At 42.3% G+C, this 19,561-nt stretch overlaps 1 protein-coding gene across 7 annotated transcripts in view; it reads left to right on the plus strand.

Annotated features, from left to right (window-relative positions):
* Nucleotides 1-19,561, plus strand: part of SLC8A1 (solute carrier family 8 member A1) — a 351,818-nt gene that overhangs the window by 57,712 nt on the left and 274,545 nt on the right. For 5 of the 7 annotated variants that reach the window (XM_036334759.1, XM_036334755.1, XM_036334757.1 and 2 more), the window contains one exon: nt 12,737-14,568. In XM_036334759.1, coding sequence (XP_036190652.1) covers nt 12,770-14,568 — 1,799 coding nt within the window. In that variant the 5' untranslated portion in view covers nt 12,737-12,769. Of the gene's footprint in view, nt 1-12,733; nt 14,569-19,561 lie in introns of all 7 variants that reach the window. The other 2 variants (XM_036334760.1, XM_036334758.1) reach the window with 1 other exon arrangement.

The following is a 19,561-nucleotide window of genomic DNA, read 5'->3' on the forward strand; positions in this document are numbered from 1 at the left end:
TGCCACCACAGGTAATGGAAGACAAGAACATACACAGTGTCATGTACCATGTCTTTTAAAGGGCCACATAACACTTTTGGCTTTGTGGACTATGGGGTCTGTCACAATTACTCAACACTTTTGTAGTGAGAAAGCAACTATAAGCAAGACTTAAATGAATTGGCATGCTGTGTTCCAGAGAACATTATTGACCCTGAAATGTGAACATCCTAAAATTTCACATCATGAATTATTGTTTATTCATTTTTTTTCAAGTATTTAAAATGTAAAAATTAATTTCCTGGGCTTTATAAGAACAGGTAGCAGGCTAAATTTGACGAATTTGACCTGTTAGCCATAGTTTGCCAACTCCTGACACACAGGTAGATTGTGAGAGATACAAAGGCAACATTAGTGGGCGTGAGGAATCTTCCCAATTGGTTGGGTGTTGTATGAAGAGAGATGACCTAGAAACTTGGAGACCTTGTGTGAGAGCCTAGCTCTGTCATTTCAGAGATGTGTGTCTTTGGAAAAGTCTTTTAGGTTATCATGGCCTGAGTATTCATGTCAGGAAAAGGGGGAATGGACAAAGTTGGATGACTTTTCAGGGAATGGACTTCCTAGTAATAAAATAATTTTTATGAAGGGAAATTGGACCTTTGAGAGGGATCGTGGAGGACAGGGAGAAAAGCACGAGGAAGGAAAATGTGGTACAGGTTTGGGCACTTTTCATTTGGTAGCTCACTTGACCTGGGAAGGTAAACAGGTGCTGTGGTATGGATGATGACCTCGTATGCCAAAGTGAGGGATTAGAATATCACAGCTTCCGGTTGTTAGCAAAATTTCCCAATTTTACAGATCAGGCTGGAAAAGGGAACGTGACTTGTCCACACCACATGACCGGTCCGTGAGAGCCTGGTCCAGCACTCATTTCTTTTGGCCCCCAGACCAGTGACCCTTCCAGCCACTACATTGCCCCCCAGCAGTGTGGCAGAATGCAATTAACTACAGCTGCATGACATGACCTCAGAGGGGAAAAGTCTCACGTAAACGACAGAAGCTGCTTTCAATCGTTTCTAAAAACATGACCTCATACCCCAGTGTATCTAATAAGGTAGGTCTGTGAGGAATCCCATTCCAGAGAAGGGTCATTGCAAAACTACCAACCCAAGGCCTTGCACTCCAGCAACCTTTTGCCTGGCTTCCTGCTGCGAGTCTTAAATTTCAACTCACATGTTATTTCTTCAGCAAAGCCTTTCCTATTACCTTAGTAGGTCAGGTCTTCCGTTACTTACTCTGGTAGGATGGTGTTTTTCCTTCACAGCATTTATCAGAGTTAATAATTATGTTTCTGTTTTGTAACAATTAAATTAACATCTGTTACCTGTCTTCCCAGCTACATAATAAATTCCAAGAGGAGAGAGATTGGGTCTATGTAGTTCATAGGTCAGGTCCCAATGCTTTATTCATTGCCAAGACACATAATATACATTTGTGGAATGATTGACTGTTCTCTTGTTAGTCATAGAAGTGGATTAAAACAGCCCTTACTTAAACTAATAGGCAGAAGTTACGGTCTTCACTTGTTGATTAAATGGTTAACATTTCTTTCTTCATTGACTTTTTTTCTCTACATTTTTTAATTGGTCATTTCTTATGGCTATTCTGTTCACAAAAAGACAATAACATCGTAGTCTTGGCATAGTTATTAACATGAAGTCATAACACTTACGCCAATACTAAAACAATTCCTTAACTACAAGTGTATAGGGTTAGCTTAAAAGGCATACAACTAGATGCCTTATTTTATAGAGAAACTTTATGTTTCATAAGCTATGCTCAGAGATTTATGTAAACATTTCATGGTTTCCCATAAGCCACTCAATTTATTCCTCTAAATAATAGAATGTGGCTAGCTCCTTTCTAAGCTGCTTCAATTTTAAAAATTAATTTGTTCTATGTGCATATACACTTGGCTTTAGAGCCATGTCGCTGAGTATGTTGTCAGGAACTTTAGAAAATTGTAACATAGAATATTGATGAAGGGTCACCATTACCTGAGCATCTATCAGCTTGAGGTTCTTCCTGAAATATTTATTTTTACTTCCTACTTTTGCTCTCCTCAAGAGCATCTTATTCTTTCAAGGACTGTGATTTGCAGGAAAATTGAAAAGACTTAGAAACCTCAAGTTTGATAGGATTCCATCTCCTGAAAAGCAATCTACTTGAAGATGAAGCTTAATGACTCAGGGAAAAAAGCTGATGAAATTCACCAGCCTCTACTCACATAACCAGCATTTTCCTTGTTTAAAAAGAATTTTTTTTGAAAAGGCATTCTAAAGGTTCCTATCACATGGCTTGAAATTGGATTTTGTATTAAAACTTCCCCAGTCCCAAGGGGCAGGCTAGAAAGCAAAATGAGTGACCGCAAAGATTTACTGTTGAATGGAACTGAACGGGGGAGTAGATGACAGCCCACAAGGAGCCTGTCATTTAAAGAGCACAGCTCTCCTCGGAGCCCAAGGAGAGTTTGGGGCTCATGTTTCTGCATGTTTCCTACCTCTGCTCACGACTTGTGTATGGAACCTAGGAAGCAGGTCTCTGAAACTCCATGCATGCTGGGTCTTGGTCACATGTCCATGAATTGCCCTAGCAACCCTTACCTGTTTTTACTTAGAGAAGGCAGAACTAACTGTTGGCAAAATTATGAAGTAGGTGTAAGTTATTCCCTTCAGTCTGCTTTTTTGGGGGGAAGGTGGCTATGATCTCCTGCGTGGTTTCATTCTTATTTGCCCCCTCTGCCCCCTCTGCCCGCCCCCCCCCCCCCCCCCCCGCACACACCAAGGGCTTCATGTTTCAATGCTGCCTGGAGTCCCATTTTGTGAGAAGGAAACGTGATCTGATACCTTATTTCACATCAACGTCTTCCTGATATAACAGCAACCACTATCCTCTATTGTTTAGGCATTACCTTCTGTCAGGTAAGTTATTTTGCTCTCCAGTCTGTGCTTGCTAAACATGCCCCCTGCCCTTTGTGACACGTCTACCCAGTTCTGCCCTTTCAACCCTTTATGCCAGTTTCTCTCACGGCAAGATGCCAAGACTGCCTATATCAGAATCAACTGGGGAACTTGTTAAAATTCAAATGTTGGGGTTCTTCTTTATAGCTACTGTATATCTGATGATCAGGCCCACTTATTTGTGTTTTGATGAGCTTCCCAGGTGGTTCTTCCATGAACTGAAGTTGAAGGAAGCATTGCTTTCCATCATTTCTTCCTTCCCAAATGTCCTTTCACTCTCTCCAGCTTTGTCACCCTTCCAGTCCCCCTTTTTATGGGATTTTCCATATTCTTCCCAGTATTCATGGTCACTGGAGGAGCTATCACTTGAGGATTGTAAATTCATGCAATGCAAACACCATGTGTTAATCAGCTTTATAATCCTGTGTTTGGTCTGGTGCTTTGCACATAGAGGCCACTCATTAAATGCTTGATGAATACATGAATAGTTCACTCTCTAGAACTAAACATATAGACAGGGCTATACTTCACTCAAAACAAGCAAATTTCTTAAGTGGAAATGTCATCAAGTTAGTGTGGAAAATGTTTGTAGGTAGGAAATCTTTTTTGGTGACTCAGATATAAATGCAGGTATGTGACCTCTTTTTTTTTTTTTTTTTTTTTTTTTTTTTTTTTGGTGTATAAGGTCAGACATCAAAGAAAGGCTGTTCTCTCTGTACAGAGTAGATGGTGAACAAATTATGATCTGAAATGATTATTACTGCCCACCACGCGGCCCCTGAAAGATCCACAGAGTACACAAGAGATGCTCCGAGGCCCTGCCTCCAGCGCTCACTACGCTTGGAATCGCTCCGTTGCAGAACTGTAGGCTGAGCGGTCTGATGTTTCTAGGACCCCAGTTGTACTAACCAAGACCCCAGGTGCATTAACCTGGGAACTATGTGGTCCACTTTGAGTGCATTGAGGTGCACCTATGGTCGCACTGTCTGAAGGCCTGGGAAGCCTCCCCTACGCTGTGATTCTCGAGGAACGGAAGAGTTCTGTCTTCCATAAAGGGGACCCACTCCTTGACTCTTGTAACCCCCCACTAGAATGTGAGCCTCAATGGAGATATCGTCTTACCCATCTTTGCAACACAGTATCTGGCGCACACGCGTGTCTAAGAAATGCTTGGCAGACCAGACCGTGAATGAATGTGTTGTTTTCCCATTTCTTTGGATAACTTACCAGTTTAAAAAAACTGTTTAATGTCATAACCCTAAGACATTTGTGAGCAGCATTGAAATTCTTCAGCAAATATTGATTTATTATTATTTGAGCAAAGCATTAATGTTTTATGCTAAAATTTGATACTCTCCCAGCTCTACTCATCGCCCTCTTTTAGTTTAGTTTTGCTTGCTCGCTGCTAAGAGTTCCTTTTCTCTTTGCTTTTTTTCCTGACCAAGTGGAAAAACCTTGAGATTATGACATGACTTTGGAGTGATTTTAGACCTCAGATTTTAGCTGGTGATCCTCTAAATCAGTTCTCAACCTGTGGGTCGCGACCCCTTTGGCGGTCAAACGACCCTTTCACAGGGGTCGCCTAAGACCATCGGGAAACACATATATAATTACATATTGTTTTTGTGATGAATCACTATGCTTTCATTATGTTCAATTTGTAACAATGAAATTGGGGGTCACCACAACATGAGGAACTGTACTAAAGGGTCGCGCATTCGGAAGGTTGAGAACCACTGCTCTAAATGGATCATCTCTTCCTTGCTATGGGAACATAGGAGTGCTTACAGAACCCTTCCTTGGGGCCTGGGGAGGCAGGAGACCAGCAGGCGAACGTGAAAGGCTCTGACGAGATAGTGCAAACTAGCACATGTCTTCAGGTGGGAGGAAGGCCGTTCTGCACCAAGTACCTAAGGAGCTCTGTGTTTCCACGGAGCAGTAGTTTAGCCTACATAGTGAAAACAAACAAACGAGCAAGGAAAAGGTGCCGCCATCTGGGAAAAATCATTATGGTATAATCCAAAGGGCCTGTCACGTCTGTTTGCCTGACTTCAGCCAGTTTACTTTTATGAAAGGTTTATTTTTCTCACTTGTAAAATGGCAATGTAGTGCCTCCTTGCCGTATTGTCAGAAAGGTCAGGGAGAGTGGGTGCAGAGCGGTCGGTATGACATCTGGGACAAAGCAAGGGCTCAGTCAATGGTTTTAGTCATTATTGTCACAGATGCTCCCACTCGGGCCCTTACAGTGCCCTTGGGACTGGCGTAATGAATCAGGGGCCATCCCGGCTGGCTTCACCTAGAGCTCTCTGAATCCCCTCTGAATTCCTTGTCATTTATTTATTATTGGAAGACGCTCTTCATGCTCCAGCTTTCTTCCTCCTGCCCATATTTCCATGTCAGTATGCAGGGTTAATATATTTAAAGTCAAATTCTGGACACCCTTTGCCTTTTATGGGCCCTTTGTAATTGAGGTGATTTGGGGTTGATGTTTAACTGGATGTCTTTTCATTGTACTGAAAGGAAAAGAAGATATGCTTTGTTGAGAATGGCCAAAATATTAGGACCTTCTCAACTGAGCGGATGGTCTTGGCATTCCAGAAAAATTCAGCAAGTCAGGGAAGACCCACAGCCTGGTGCTGGGAAATATCCCGGCCCCAGCCTCTCTCTTTGTGCTGGAGACCAGTTCTCCCCATCAGAGGTTCTCTACCCAGGAGCTCAATCACGTTCCTCTTCTCCACCTACCACCGCATTGGCTTTTCAGTATGATACTCATTTCAGTAGTATACTCATTGGCTCATTCTAGGGAACATTCTTAAATGCGGGTGCCGAGGTCCACCTCCCAGATCTGATTTGCTATCAGAGAGTCTGTGAATCAGCACACGACCCTATTTGATTGTATTCACTCAGGGCGCCGGTCCTATGCATCTTCCGTCTGCCAACCTCTGTTCTAGGAACCAGAGCTCCATCAGTGAGCAAAAGAGACAGATCCCTGCCCTATTACAGAGGGAGAGGCAATAAACAGAACCATTAGGTAAATTGTACAGCATAAAAAAATAATGTTCTGTAGGGAAAAACAAAGTAGGGGAAAGGGCCCAGGGGTACATCTGACGACTTTCTAATAACCTCTTCATTATCCTAACTCCTAAGCCCATCTTTCCTTTTTTGGGCCACGGTGCCTGACCGTTTACCCCAGTCGCTTCCCTTGATGGATGTGGTGGGTGTGCTCTGACAAGGGACAGGATCCGGACTCTAGTCTTGTCAGTTCAGGCCGAAGGACTTGAGTCCCTTACATGACCTCTCACCGCCTGTCCCCTGAAAGTACCTGTTCCAGTTTATCAGGCAGCACAGAGGAAACTCTCATTGGGAAAGAAAAGGTAATGGAGAGAGACTGTGGAAACCGAGAGCCTTCCTGAGTGTGGTCAAGCCTGAATGCCCGAGGTTGGGGGCCGGGAGAGTAATTTGCAGCCTCGGTGAATAGTCAGATAAGGAAAGTCACGCTCTGGCATCATCTCGTTGTGTGGAAGCGTTTGGAAGCTCTTTTCTCAGTAGTGCATAGGAATTGTGGTTGCTTCAATGCTGAGAACAGATTAATTACTTAGCATTGAGGCTCTCCACCAGCAGGCATTACCTAGAAGGGAGTTCCAGGCCCCGAGGAATGAGAGACAAGGAGTTCCTTGGCATGACCCCAGCTGCCAATCAACAGAATGAGATTAGGCCGCCTCGCACACTGGACTAGTGGGCGCGCCAAAGGTATCCTTGTCTCTGAGTCAGGTTCTCCTGGGTAAGCAAAAGGGGCACAGCTCTTCTCAGGGAACCCCCTGCGCTGCTGCAGCACTAATCCTCGGGCCTGTGCGGTGGATTCCCTTCCTCAGGCTTTGTTCACACAGGCAGTCTGACGCAGGCAGGTGCGTGCTTCCATTCCTGCGACCTCTCCCTTCAGCGGAGGTTAGTGAGTTTACTCAGATGGGTGTCTCTTCATCGTCCTTTGCCAGTTCCATTTCTGGAATCTGTAGGTGCCCAGGGTGTTTGATTTGCTTTAAAATAAATAGTGAGCAAAAGATAATGTGGGTATTCCTGATCCTGCGCTGCAGACTCATGTGGATGATGTAATGGGTATTCCTAAGCCAGAACTGGCCATGAATGCAATAATTCATCTGAAACTACCAGTAAAACCAGCCAACCCCTTGTTATAGGGTTCAGTGGATTAGATCAGGGCTAGAGAACTGACCAACTCATCCACTGCTTCTATTTCCTGCTTAATTTTCTTGTGAATGGAGATTTGAGGGGAAAGTCAGGAGGGTCAAGTAGAACTGCTTGAATTTGATGTCAGAGGAAAGACCCTGAAAGATGGGAGACATAGGAAGAAAGAAGGAACAATCATTTAAATAACACCTATCCCACTTCCTGCAAGCATTTGGAGTTGGTGTTAATTTAATAAAGAAAAAAGCTAAAGTCCAGAAAGTCCATTGCCAATAAGTGATATCAGTGATTTGTGTGCACTGATTTCACAAATACGAACAGTTTTCTAATATAATTGCAGTGTTTTTGAGTTAACCTTAGAAGCCCTCTTCCCTTTTCTCTGTTGGTGGTGATGGATTTTCACTGCTTCATCCACCCTTGAACATCTGGTACCCTTTTGGCTAAGAACATACTATGAGATGTGAGCTGGGGCAGGGCTTTTTCTTGGCTAACTTAAGAGGTTGCCCGAGAGTGCAAGCAGGAAGAGGTTGCCAGGTAATTGCTGAAAGGCCAGGGAGTGGAGAGTGAAGGGCAGCTGTCTCTAGGAACATGCCAGCCCACAGGTCACATCACAGCTCTTGATGCGTGCCTGTTTGAGTCTCTAATCCATGAGATAAAAGCCAGGCTGTTGGAAACCTTCCATGGGACTTTTGCCACTGAGGCCCTCCTACCCTGCAGGAAAACCAAGAGGTTTTTCCAATGGGCTCGTCCAAGCCCAGGTTTAATAGTTCTCAAAGATTACTTCACACACTATCAGGAATGATATAATGGAGCAGTTAATTACGTCATCTCAGAGACAGACCAGGGTTTGAATCTCAGTTCAAGAGTTTACTTTCTGCGTTGGAGGCCAGAATGGCAGCAAGTGTTAGACCCATGGGTCAGACCAGACCTGGGTTCAGCAACCTCAGTACCTGAGTTCTGGCTAAGAAAGAATTCTGAGCCAAGACTCAAAATTTAAGCAAAAACTTAATAAGAAAGTCACAAAGTTAGAAGAAGTGAGCTGTAGAGGAAATGGGCTCAGGAGACAAGTTACAGAGACAAAAGAAGGGCTCTTGAAGCTTGGGAAACAAAGAAAAAGGTAAAGCGCCTGGCGGGGGGTTGGGGGGGGGGGAAGAAGGGGAGGTGGTAGGAAAGGCTGGCTCCTCCAAGAGGAACAGCTCGCTGGGTCCTCTGTCCTAAGGGCTTTTAAGGGTGGAATGTCAGGGGAGGTCCCAGGGAAGGATCTCAATAGAATATCCATCAGCTTTCCAGGTGGATCTTTTCAGAGTCCTGGTCTCCATGATTGGATGGCACCAGGCAGGGGGTAGTTAGTCAATGCAGCTGGCCCTGTGGTCCACCCTGGCATCACTTCCCTGGTTTTGCTACTTTTCTGGGCCTGGAGCTGAAACCCAACCAAGGCCTAGATGTGTATGACGTGGGTCAGAGCCTCATTGTCCTGGGGGCTTCATGCTTAACGGCTATTCTCCACCCCCATTTTCTTTCCCCCTCTAAGGGTAGCTAACTCACATGACTAGCAGCATGCCATGGGAGGAAAGGTCAGGGGAGGGCCCAAACCATCTGACCAGGGCTATGAAAGGTCAAGGGGTCTAAACCGCCTGATCAGCTAGGGGAGGAAAAGTTACCTTGGGGTCGAGGTCCTTGTTTTCCCAGTTTTGCTTGATGCCAGGCACACAGGACTTTCCTTCTTGGTAACCTTCTGTTCCTGGCCTATCTTCCTTGCTTTGCTCATGTCTGTCTACCTGCTTACCACATCTGTATGACATTTAACAAGTACTCAACCTGTCTGAGCCTCAGTTCTCCCACCTCCAAAATGGGCCAATGATATCTACTGCATAGGTTATTGTTTGGGAGCTGCGCACTGTGCAACCACAGGGGGTGCTATAACGGAAGTGGCATCAGTAGGAGTTGTGTAACACAGCAATGCTGGTTCTTGAGAGTGTTAGGCATGATACATGTAAAGAATTCAGCGTGGTCCTAACCGGTTTGGCTCAGTGGATAGAGCGTCAGTCTGCGGACTCAAGGGTCCCAGGTTCGATTCCGGTCAAGGGCATGTACCTTGGTTGCGGGCACATCCCCAGTAGGGAGTGTGCAGGAGGCAGCTGATCGATGTTTCTCTCTCATCGATGTTTCTAACTCTCTATCCCTCTCCCTTCCTCTCTGTAAAAAATCAATAAAATATACATTAAAAAAAAATTCAGAGTGGTGTCTGGGATAGTGTTTAAGAATGGGACCTGGTGTTATTCTCTCAGGCACTCGGCTATCATTTGCTGTTGTGCTATTTTGAAACTTGCTTCTGAGAAGGAAAATAGTATGGGGCACAGAAAACACAATATTCAAAGACCTGGCAGCAAGAAAGTGTTTTCATGTTCAGCAAATGAGACTTTCCATATTCTAGAGCTCGGAGGCTACATTCTAAATGATCTGAACAGCCTATTGAGGGGTTTGGGTTTGTCTTCAGGGCAATAGGCAAGCAATGAAGAGCTTTGAGGCCAGCGAGAGAGTCAGACCTGCACATTAGGAAGTTCATTTGGGCTGAAATGGGAAGAATGCGATGATGAGATTTGGCAGCAGTTTGAAGGCAGAGGCAGGCCCAGGTGTGAATCTCTGTTCGGTGTTCATTCCCTCTCTTCTGTATCCCTCTCTGAGCAGCTGCTCACCCTTCCTGATCCTTACAGGCTCCCAGTACACGTTGCTTGCAAATCTTCCAAAAGGGTCACTGCCAGACTGTCTTTCTCCTTTTTAAACTTGAGATCTCTACTGTATCATTTTTATACCTGCCAGGCATTGGGATCATTTATGAAACAGATTTTTTTTTTATAATGGTCAAAAGCTGGTCTTTTTGTTCCCACCTTTGTCTCTATAGTCTTTCTCCATGAACAGCAGAGAGAACCTTTTTAAAAGGAAAGTCAGCTCATATTATACGTGTGACCAGAACCTCCCTGCGATTCCCATCTTCCTCACAGTCAAAGTCAGCCCCTTACAGTGGCCTCAGTGCCCCTAATGGTCCATCCGCACTGAGCTCCCATCCCTGAGCCCTGAGCCCTGAGCCCTTGGCTCATCGCCCTCTCGTCACACTGGTTTCTCTGTGGTTCCTTACACTATGCGAAGCACAGTTCCATTCATCAGGGTCTTGGCACTTACCTGGAATTCTCTTCTTGCAGATATGCATCCACAAGGCTTGGTCCCTTGCTTCCTTCAGGAAAGACTTTCTTCACCATCCAGTATAAGTCATCCATGCCATATGTGTGTACACACACACTCATATACACACAGACTCCTCTCCCCTTATATTCTCCTCACTCCACTACAGCATTTTCCCCACCTGACATTTGCATTTATTTGTTTGTTTCCTTCCACTGGACTGTAAGGTCTGTGAAGACAGATACTTATTTTTAATTCATTGACCAATTCTTGGGACCTAGAAGAAAGTCTAGCAGGTCATTCTGAAATACCTATTAGGTGGCACAGATAAATATTTGTGGAATAAAATGGCTGTGTAAGGGAGTTAGAACTAGACCTTGTACTACTATTGGAGCTGGTTCAATGTCACCTTGTTTTAAGAGATCCTACAGCCCACTCAAGCCCTATCATGTCTGAACCAGCAGTCACAGTGACCATGAACTTTTGCATATTTTGAACATATGCTTCTATTTTTCTGCCTTTTACTTAGAATGGAATTCTACCACCACAACCCTCTGTGGTGTCTTCTTTAGTGTGGAAAAATGTCAGAGTTTCTCCCCCTACAGTGATGAGCTATGGGGGCTTTAAGTGATGGCAGGTGGGCTCCCTGAAGGTCCGCAAGGATGTGCTGGACCCTGGTGCAGTTTCACGTGTAAGCTATCAGCAGCTAACTAGCATGGGCCAGAAAAGGCAGGTGAATGTGTGTGTGTGGGTGGGGGGCGGGGGGGGGGGCGTGGAACTCGGACAGCCTGAGGCTATGGAAGGCTCTAATCCGGCTCCACTTGGAACTTTTTATGAGGCCACAAGGCTGTGTTCTGACTCAGGACCCCTTCCTGTCACCACTTTGCCTGCTGTCATAACTGACCTTCTAGACCAAAGTTACCCTGACTTGGAGCAGACCCTCCTCTATCCCACTGAAACCCTGGAGGCAGAGGTGATGCAAGGGCCGAGCTGTGTTGTGCCTAAACTGCTGGGAGCCATGGTGGCTCAGTCCACCACTTTGCTTTGCTTTCCAAGTTCTGTGCTGCTCAGTGACTCTGTTGCCATAACCCTAATTGCCTGCAGCCCTTCATCATATGTCACTTTGTGGTCACTGTCATCCTGCCACATGAGCTCATTTAGATGGAATTATCACTCCTGTACTTTTTGGTCACTTGAACCCTCTATAGAACTAAGATGTGTTTTAGAAGGATCGTGGAAAGTATGACATCAACGCCGAGAAGGAACACTTTATGGCTGGTAACGCTGATTTCACAGCCTGCCAGGCTAGAGTCTTACACACACCACCAATCTTGGGCCTGCTTGTCTCCCTTTCCTGTTGCGGACAGCCTGCGGAGGAGCTAGCCAGATCCGTATGCAGATGTGAGGAGTTGTGCTTGTAGAACCCGCTGGCCAGCTGCTAATGCATCAGGAGACCTGGGCTTGCTGAAAATTAGGAGGAAATGTGCTCTCATCAAACACGCTTTTAAAAACTGTACTCAGTGTGTGGGAATATTGCATTACAGCCGAATTTTCCCCCTCAAGTACGAGTAACACCGAGCTTTGATTGCAGGCAAGCGTGGAGATGTCTCTGTGTTTCCACGTGCGAGGTGCACTCCAGAGTTTAAGATGATCACCAGGCTCTGTTTGGTTGGATTTTTAAAGTCCGAACTGCAAACCATCATTTTTTCTTGGCTTTTTCTTAGAGTTATTTAGGTTTATAAAATTAGCAAAATCTTTTAAAGCAGTTTCTACCCCCACTTTGCAAAGGATTGGAAAAACATCAAATAATATTAATGGAAGGAGAGATGACTTAAGAGGTAACATTCCTGACCCTAATCTCCTCATCCATGACACCTCAGGACCTCCACTAAAGCATCAATCTTAATAAGGTGATTTTGGCAATGAGACGTTTTCTGGAAAGTGATTGTACTAACCAAAATTTAAAAGAACATGTGCTTTAGCAACAAGGAGAAAATTATTTAATGCTTAAAAAGTTTTTGGTGTTTTTTTCTAATTGGCTGTTAGCATGCATAAATATGCATACAGCAATGCAAGGCTATAATCGAACTGTTCTTTTCCATTAAGACAACTGTGTACATTGTTCAGTGAATGAGGACTGCATGTAGAAAATCCACAAGCAGAGACAGTGAGTTGTAGACTTTACTTAATCCCCGATGGGTTCTTAGAATAATGATTCACCATAGATGGTGGGATGGTAAGGTATGAGCAAATCATTGGTAAGATTAATAAAAATAAGTAATTAGTCATGCTTTGGATCTGGCTCTAACGATGTGATTCGTTTTCCTACCCACCCCCCATCTTATTTCTACCAGTAGGTTGGGACAGCTGGAAGTCAGCCGTTGTACAACATGCTGCGAGTAAGTCTCTCACCCACCTTTTCGCTGGGATTTCATCTGTTAGTCATCGTGGCTGTCTTATTTTCCCATGTGGACCATATAAGTGCCGAGACGGAAATGGAAGGAGAAGGCAATAAAACTAACGAGTGTACTGGCTCATATTACTGTAAGAAAGGGGTGATTTTACCCATTTGGGAGCCCCAAGACCCTTCCTTTGGGGACAAAATTGCTAGAGCGACTGTGTATTTTGTGGCCATGGTCTACATGTTTCTCGGAGTCTCTATCATTGCCGACCGGTTCATGTCCTCTATAGAAGTCATCACGTCTCAGGAAAAGGAAATAACCATCAAAAAGCCAAATGGAGAGACCACCAAGACAACGGTGAGGATCTGGAACGAGACGGTTTCCAACCTGACCTTGATGGCCCTGGGGTCTTCTGCCCCAGAGATTCTCCTTTCAGTCATTGAAGTGTGCGGCCATAACTTCACCGCGGGAGACCTGGGTCCCAGCACCATCGTGGGAAGTGCTGCATTCAACATGTTCATCATCATCGCACTCTGTGTTTACGTGGTCCCAGATGGAGAGACGAGGAAGATTAAGCACCTGCGTGTGTTCTTCGTGACAGCGGCCTGGAGCATCTTTGCCTATACCTGGCTTTACATCATTCTGTCCGTCATCTCTCCTGGGGTGGTGGAGGTCTGGGAAGGTTTGCTGACCTTCTTCTTCTTTCCCATCTGTGTAGTGTTTGCTTGGGTAGCAGATAGGAGGCTTCTGTTCTACAAGTATGTCTATAAGCGGTATCGGGCTGGCAAGCAGAGGGGAATGATTATTGAACACGAAGGAGACAGGCCATCCTCCAAGACTGAAATTGAAATGGATGGGAAAGTGGTCAATTCCCACGTTGACAACTTCTTAGACGGGGCTCTGGTTCTGGAGGTTGATGAGAGGGACCAGGACGACGAAGAGGCTAGGCGAGAAATGGCGAGGATTCTGAAGGAGCTCAAGCAGAAGCATCCAGATAAAGAAATCGAGCAATTAATAGAATTAGCTAACTACCAAGTCCTAAGTCAGCAGCAAAAAAGCCGAGCCTTTTACCGTATTCAGGCTACTCGCCTGATGACTGGGGCGGGCAACATTTTAAAGAGGCACGCAGCAGACCAAGCAAGGAAGGCTGTCAGCATGCACGAGGTCAACACAGAAGTGGCTGAAACGGACCCTGTCAGTAAGATCTTCTTCGAGCAAGGGACATACCAGTGTCTGGAGAACTGCGGCACTGTGGCCCTGACCATTATCCGCAGAGGTGGCGATCTGACCAACACTGTGTTTGTTGACTTCAGAACCGAGGATGGCACAGCCAACGCGGGGTCTGATTATGAATTTACTGAAGGGACCGTGGTCTTTAAGCCGGGCGAGACCCAGAAGGAGATCAGAGTTGGCATCATCGATGACGACATCTTTGAGGAGGATGAGAACTTCCTCGTGCATCTCAGCAATGTCAAAGTGACTTCAGAAGCTTCAGAAGATGGCATACTGGAAGCCAATCACGTTTCTACACTCGCGTGCCTTGGCTCTCCCTCTACGGCCACCGTGACTATCTTTGATGATGACCACGCGGGCATCTTTACTTTTGAGGAGCCCGTGGCTCATGTGAGTGAGAGCATTGGCATCATGGAGGTGAAAGTGTTGAGAACATCTGGAGCTCGAGGAAATGTTATCGTCCCCTATAAAACCATCGAAGGGACCGCCAGAGGTGGAGGAGAAGACTTTGAGGACACCTGTGGGGAGCTCGAATTCCAGAACGATGAAATTGTGTAAGTCCCTTTTTATATATATACATGTGTGTTGAGTGTGTTTGTGGATGTGAGAATGCGTGCATGCCCTTTTAAATTAAATGGCATACAAGGAATGGAATGGTTACTATACCAGACCACTTTCAAATCTCAACCCTCCCTCGCATACCATCAATATACTCTGTACACCGAGATCTTAATTTGATTTGATTTTTACTTTGGCACTTTTAGATATTTTAAGTACAACATAGATCATGATAAAATAAGTCTTGTGACACAGTTTATCAAAGCAGTTATGATGGGTTGAAAATTTGTGTGCGGTTTTGAATCATATAATATACACACCATAAGAGAATATTTAAATCATCACATCAGGTCCCTAACTTCACTGCTGAGTACTAATCGGGAAAATCCAAAGAACAGATACCTCTGAAAAGAATGTCCTGGCTACCAGGGCTGTCTGGAACAATTTGTGTTGCTTTTACCTGACACGGTGGTTTTGTGACAATGTAAGATGATGTTTTGCTTAAATGTTAAGACTTAATTATAACTTAATGACCAGTCCTGCTTTTTCAGTTTTATGCCAACATGGAAAAAGTCATATAGCTCTTATTTCATTCCAGCCTCATTTTATTTTGCATGATGCAGCAAGCCCTTTACCCTACTGATGTAGTGACGGGGAAAGAAATAAGTTTCTCTCCCAGCATCCTAATTGACAGGGCGCAGGTCAGAGAAGCGGACAATTTATTCTTCCTTTTGCCACGTTACAGTGACACTTGCCAACATTGTAACATGCCGTGCCTGGCTGTGTCCTGAATTTTCCATTGACAGTTGCTATTTAGAGAGCTGTCCCTCCTTCCCTCCTTCCTTGCCTCGGAGGGGGCATCACACTCATCAAAAGCAAACCAGGAAGTCTGACTCAACGAGCAACGTCCAAACTGGAAAGAAGGAAGAAAGGAAACTGTGTAAAATAGATTCGATGCAACAAAGGACAATAATAGGAATTATTATGTTGGTTGAGTCATTGCCAACTTAGAAATTTCAGGAAAAGAATAATAAAATAGTTTGTTCTATAAATCAAGCATGTCAAACTCGCGGCCCATGGGCCACATGTGGCCCACAACGAATATTTCTGCGGCCCAGACAATATAATAGTGTGAGCAGTTATTTACAAATATGAAAGGAAATAAGTCTCCTGTCCGATCCAGAATTACTGACATTCACCTTGGGTCAGTTTTGAAAGTAATTACTGTGAACAAGATTTCCCCCGAAGTAGGAAAGAGAGTAGCAGAGAAGAGATGCCAAGTGTCAGGAAGAAAACATTAATTTTATCATTCTCTTGAACTTTTTTTAATACTATACTTTTCGAAATAAACCTACGTTTCTATGGAAATTGAAGCTTTTTTTTGTGTGTGTGGCCCACATGAACTTAAACCTTGTTTATTTGGCCCATGTTAGCCTTTGAGTTTGACATGCTTGCTATAAATGGTTAACTCTTGTGTAAAGGGTGTATATATGTCAAATGGCAAGTACACTCTTTCCAAGTTGAAACTTCTCCTGCTGAAAGTGTAGAGAAAACAAACATAGAAGTGGGGGGCGGGGGGAGAGAGGTGGGCAGAAGGAGCAGATATGTTGGAGTCTTCCAATGTCTTTGACACTGTATTATAGACATGAACAATTACTGATATCTCAATGAAATCAAGCAAAACAGAGATTATAATATCTATCTTTGGATGTGTGTGAGGGGATAGCTTTTGATGACTATCTGTTTTATGTTGGTTCTTATAATGTTAATGTTTCACTTAGTAAGATGTATTTTGTTAGGACAGGTGTTTCATTAAAAGATAATATGTAGCGTAGTACCAAATGAATAGCCTGCATACCCAGGAAGGATTTTCCCAAAGGCCTCGTGTTGAATGTGATCCTGCCCAGGTTAGCATACAAGCTCTATTCCTTTGCTAGGAATTCTTTCTCATTATATTTTCTAATCATTTCAGTTATTGAATCCTCTTGTAATAGGTAGCACTTGTAGGCCACGTAAAAGTGCATTGCTTATGATTAAAGGAGTATTGCATGTTACTAAATGAACTCACAAGGGTAGCCCTTAAATATGTCCAAATTGGTATTTTGTTTATTCATTTTACTTAGGATGTTTTCTCATGAAAAATTGGTCTTGCTTTCTCTTAATAATGGCTCTGTACTTGTTTATTTGAGAGGCTTTTCCTATCTACTCTGCTATCCAGGACTTTTACCAAACCATAAATAAATAACCTTCTTTTGTGCACGGTGTAGAGTCAGAAGGGGTTGGGGGCGGGGAGAGACTGAGTGATTGATGGAATAATTTTCTATTCTGCCAGCTCCATGTAAAACACTCACCCTATGCCATTAGATTGATTGAATTCTTGCGAAGGAGGGAGTATTGCCAAACTCCAGCTTTAGAAATTTACATATCTTGTGAAAAGTAGTAAGAGTTGGAATTATCAGTACGGCATCTCTGTATACATGTTCTTAGGACCATTCTAGGCTAATCGCCAGTTCCTAGTTTTAAAACCTCTCGCTGAATTTTATTCGCTAAGTGGAAATATGAAGTTTTAGAAACAGCAAAGCATTTTTATTTATAAGTGGAATAAAATTACATCCCTATATATTTTTCTTTTTCTAGAATTTTTATTTTACCTTATAGAGTTTTATGATTGATGAATAACTTGGTAGATGCTTAATAGGTCTGTTGTTTAAATCACTTTGTTTGGATGACCAAGACTTAGCCTTAAAATAGGCACCAAGGATTCAAACAGAATGTTTCTAGAAAAATGTAATATTATCAATGGTCCCTCATTGTATACTTTTTATGGATCTTTTATTTCTGGTAGTTGTTTCCAATGTCAGGTCCACACAGTCAGATTCAAATGAGAGAGTTTTGTCCTCATACAGTGACATTGAACTATAAAGAATCACAATTTATCTTTAAGAATGAATTCTTATCTCCTCCAATTAATTACACAGTTAATCTCAAAAGATTACTTTCTTAAAAACCTACAATGCATAAATGGGACTGTTGACACCACTCAGTTTCATTAAATACTTCAAAAAAATTTTTTGTTTGTTTGTTTAATGCTATGCACAAAGCCAGAACTTAAGATTCTTTCCAGAGTACCATAGCATGATTCCTGGAAATGCCTGGATTTAAAGGCTATCTAATTTTAAGAAGCCATTAACCAAGACAGAAATAGTATCCAGTCTAATCAGGGATGGAGATAAAGAGGCAGTCAGCTTTATTGAATCTTGAGTTTTGGGAACAAAATAGATTCCTAATCTTTGATCTTATTTTTAGTACAGAAATCATTTAAATTTATAAGTATGTCTATGCCTATTAATTTGTATTTTTATATAAATGAGTTGAATTATTTCAGTCTGATCTTTTTAAGATCAAAGTTTATATTTGAGAAAAATACTGATAAGTGATAAGTGGTGCCTGTGGTCTCTAATAAAATGTATTCTTGGCAAAACATTTTAAAATTATAATGGAAAAACCCATTAAATAGATATAATTAGCAGCACATGCAGTTGTATAAACTCAAGCAATGACAAATACTAAACCCATGCCAGCTAATCTTGACTTTCAACAGGGAATTCTGTCTAATGTTAACAGCTAATAAAAAAATAAACGAAGAATATGCTAATTTGATTTTGTGGTTTGGTAGGTGATATCCACAAAGTTGGCATGCTACTATGGTTGTTTTTTAATGATGCTATTTTAGTGGTAATAATAATTATAAAATGTTGCTCGGTCTTCCAATATCTAACTTAGCTTCACTATTGCAGAAAATGTTAAGGTTAATTAATTAATATAGAGACAAGTCAAATTTAATTACAGTACTTAGCTATAGCTCAGCATTAATATCGTATTTGGAAGACAACTCAAAAAGATCATCAGCATTTAATATTATATATTTTAAATGTAGAGTTAAAAAACAAAGTATGTAGGTTGGAAAATTTATATAATATATTGTTTAGCAAATCAGTTTACTGGGCATTTTAGATACAGCATATTCATTGTGCAATGGCTCTGTCCCAAATTAAGTTTGTTTTAACAGCTATTACATTTTCAAGTATGATTATAACTTCATTAACTAGGAAATAAAATACACAGGACAACAAATATAGCTACTTGACACTAAACATTTACATGGGGGGGGGAGATAGAATGAAGTAAAATTTTATTATTATATAGATTTTATGAAATTATTATTATTATATTCCAGGGAAAATAAATATTTTGCTTTTGCTGTTTATATTACCAGTATCCTTTTGCTTTATAGAATTTGAAGTAATAAATGCCTCACTAGAGGAGAGAGTAATTCAATTCTGAGAGTAGCCAAATATGTAATACAAAAAGGCAGCCAGCTGTAAAAAATAAAAATAAAAAAATAAAAGAAATAAAAATATTAAGAAAATTTGAAGTCATCAGAAGAATAATTATGTGTGTTTGGGGAATCAGAGATGATGAAAATTACTGGAGAAAATAACATTAGACAAGAAAGTCTGTTAGTACATATTATCTTGAGTCTAACATAGTGAATATTTACTTTATGGAAGAAGAATTTAATCAACTACATTTAGCCTAGGAAAACTTAACCTACTTAACTAAACTAAAACATAAATATTTTACATTGACATAAAACTTTACTGGGTAATATGCTAATTAAGAAATTTACATGGAATAATTCTAGGATTTTAATGGATTTTTGGATTATCTTTTCAGACTGAAATATGGCTTCTTAGAACCAAACCACATGTAGTATTATCTGCAAATCTAAATTATAACTACAAGAAATGTTTTTATAGATGCATGTGCTTTCATGAATGACAGGGTGAAAGTAAAACACACACACACACACACACACACACACACACATACACACACACATTTATGACTTTGAATTCACTACTGCCAGAAGCCTTAAGTGATTATGTGCATAAGGGTTGTTTACCATGGCAACTGGATTGCCATGCT

The sequence above is a fragment of the Myotis myotis genome, unplaced genomic scaffold (assembly GCF_014108235.1).
Source record: "Myotis myotis isolate mMyoMyo1 unplaced genomic scaffold, mMyoMyo1.p scaffold_m19_p_14, whole genome shotgun sequence".
NCBI lineage: Eukaryota > Metazoa > Chordata > Mammalia > Chiroptera > Vespertilionidae > Myotis > Myotis myotis.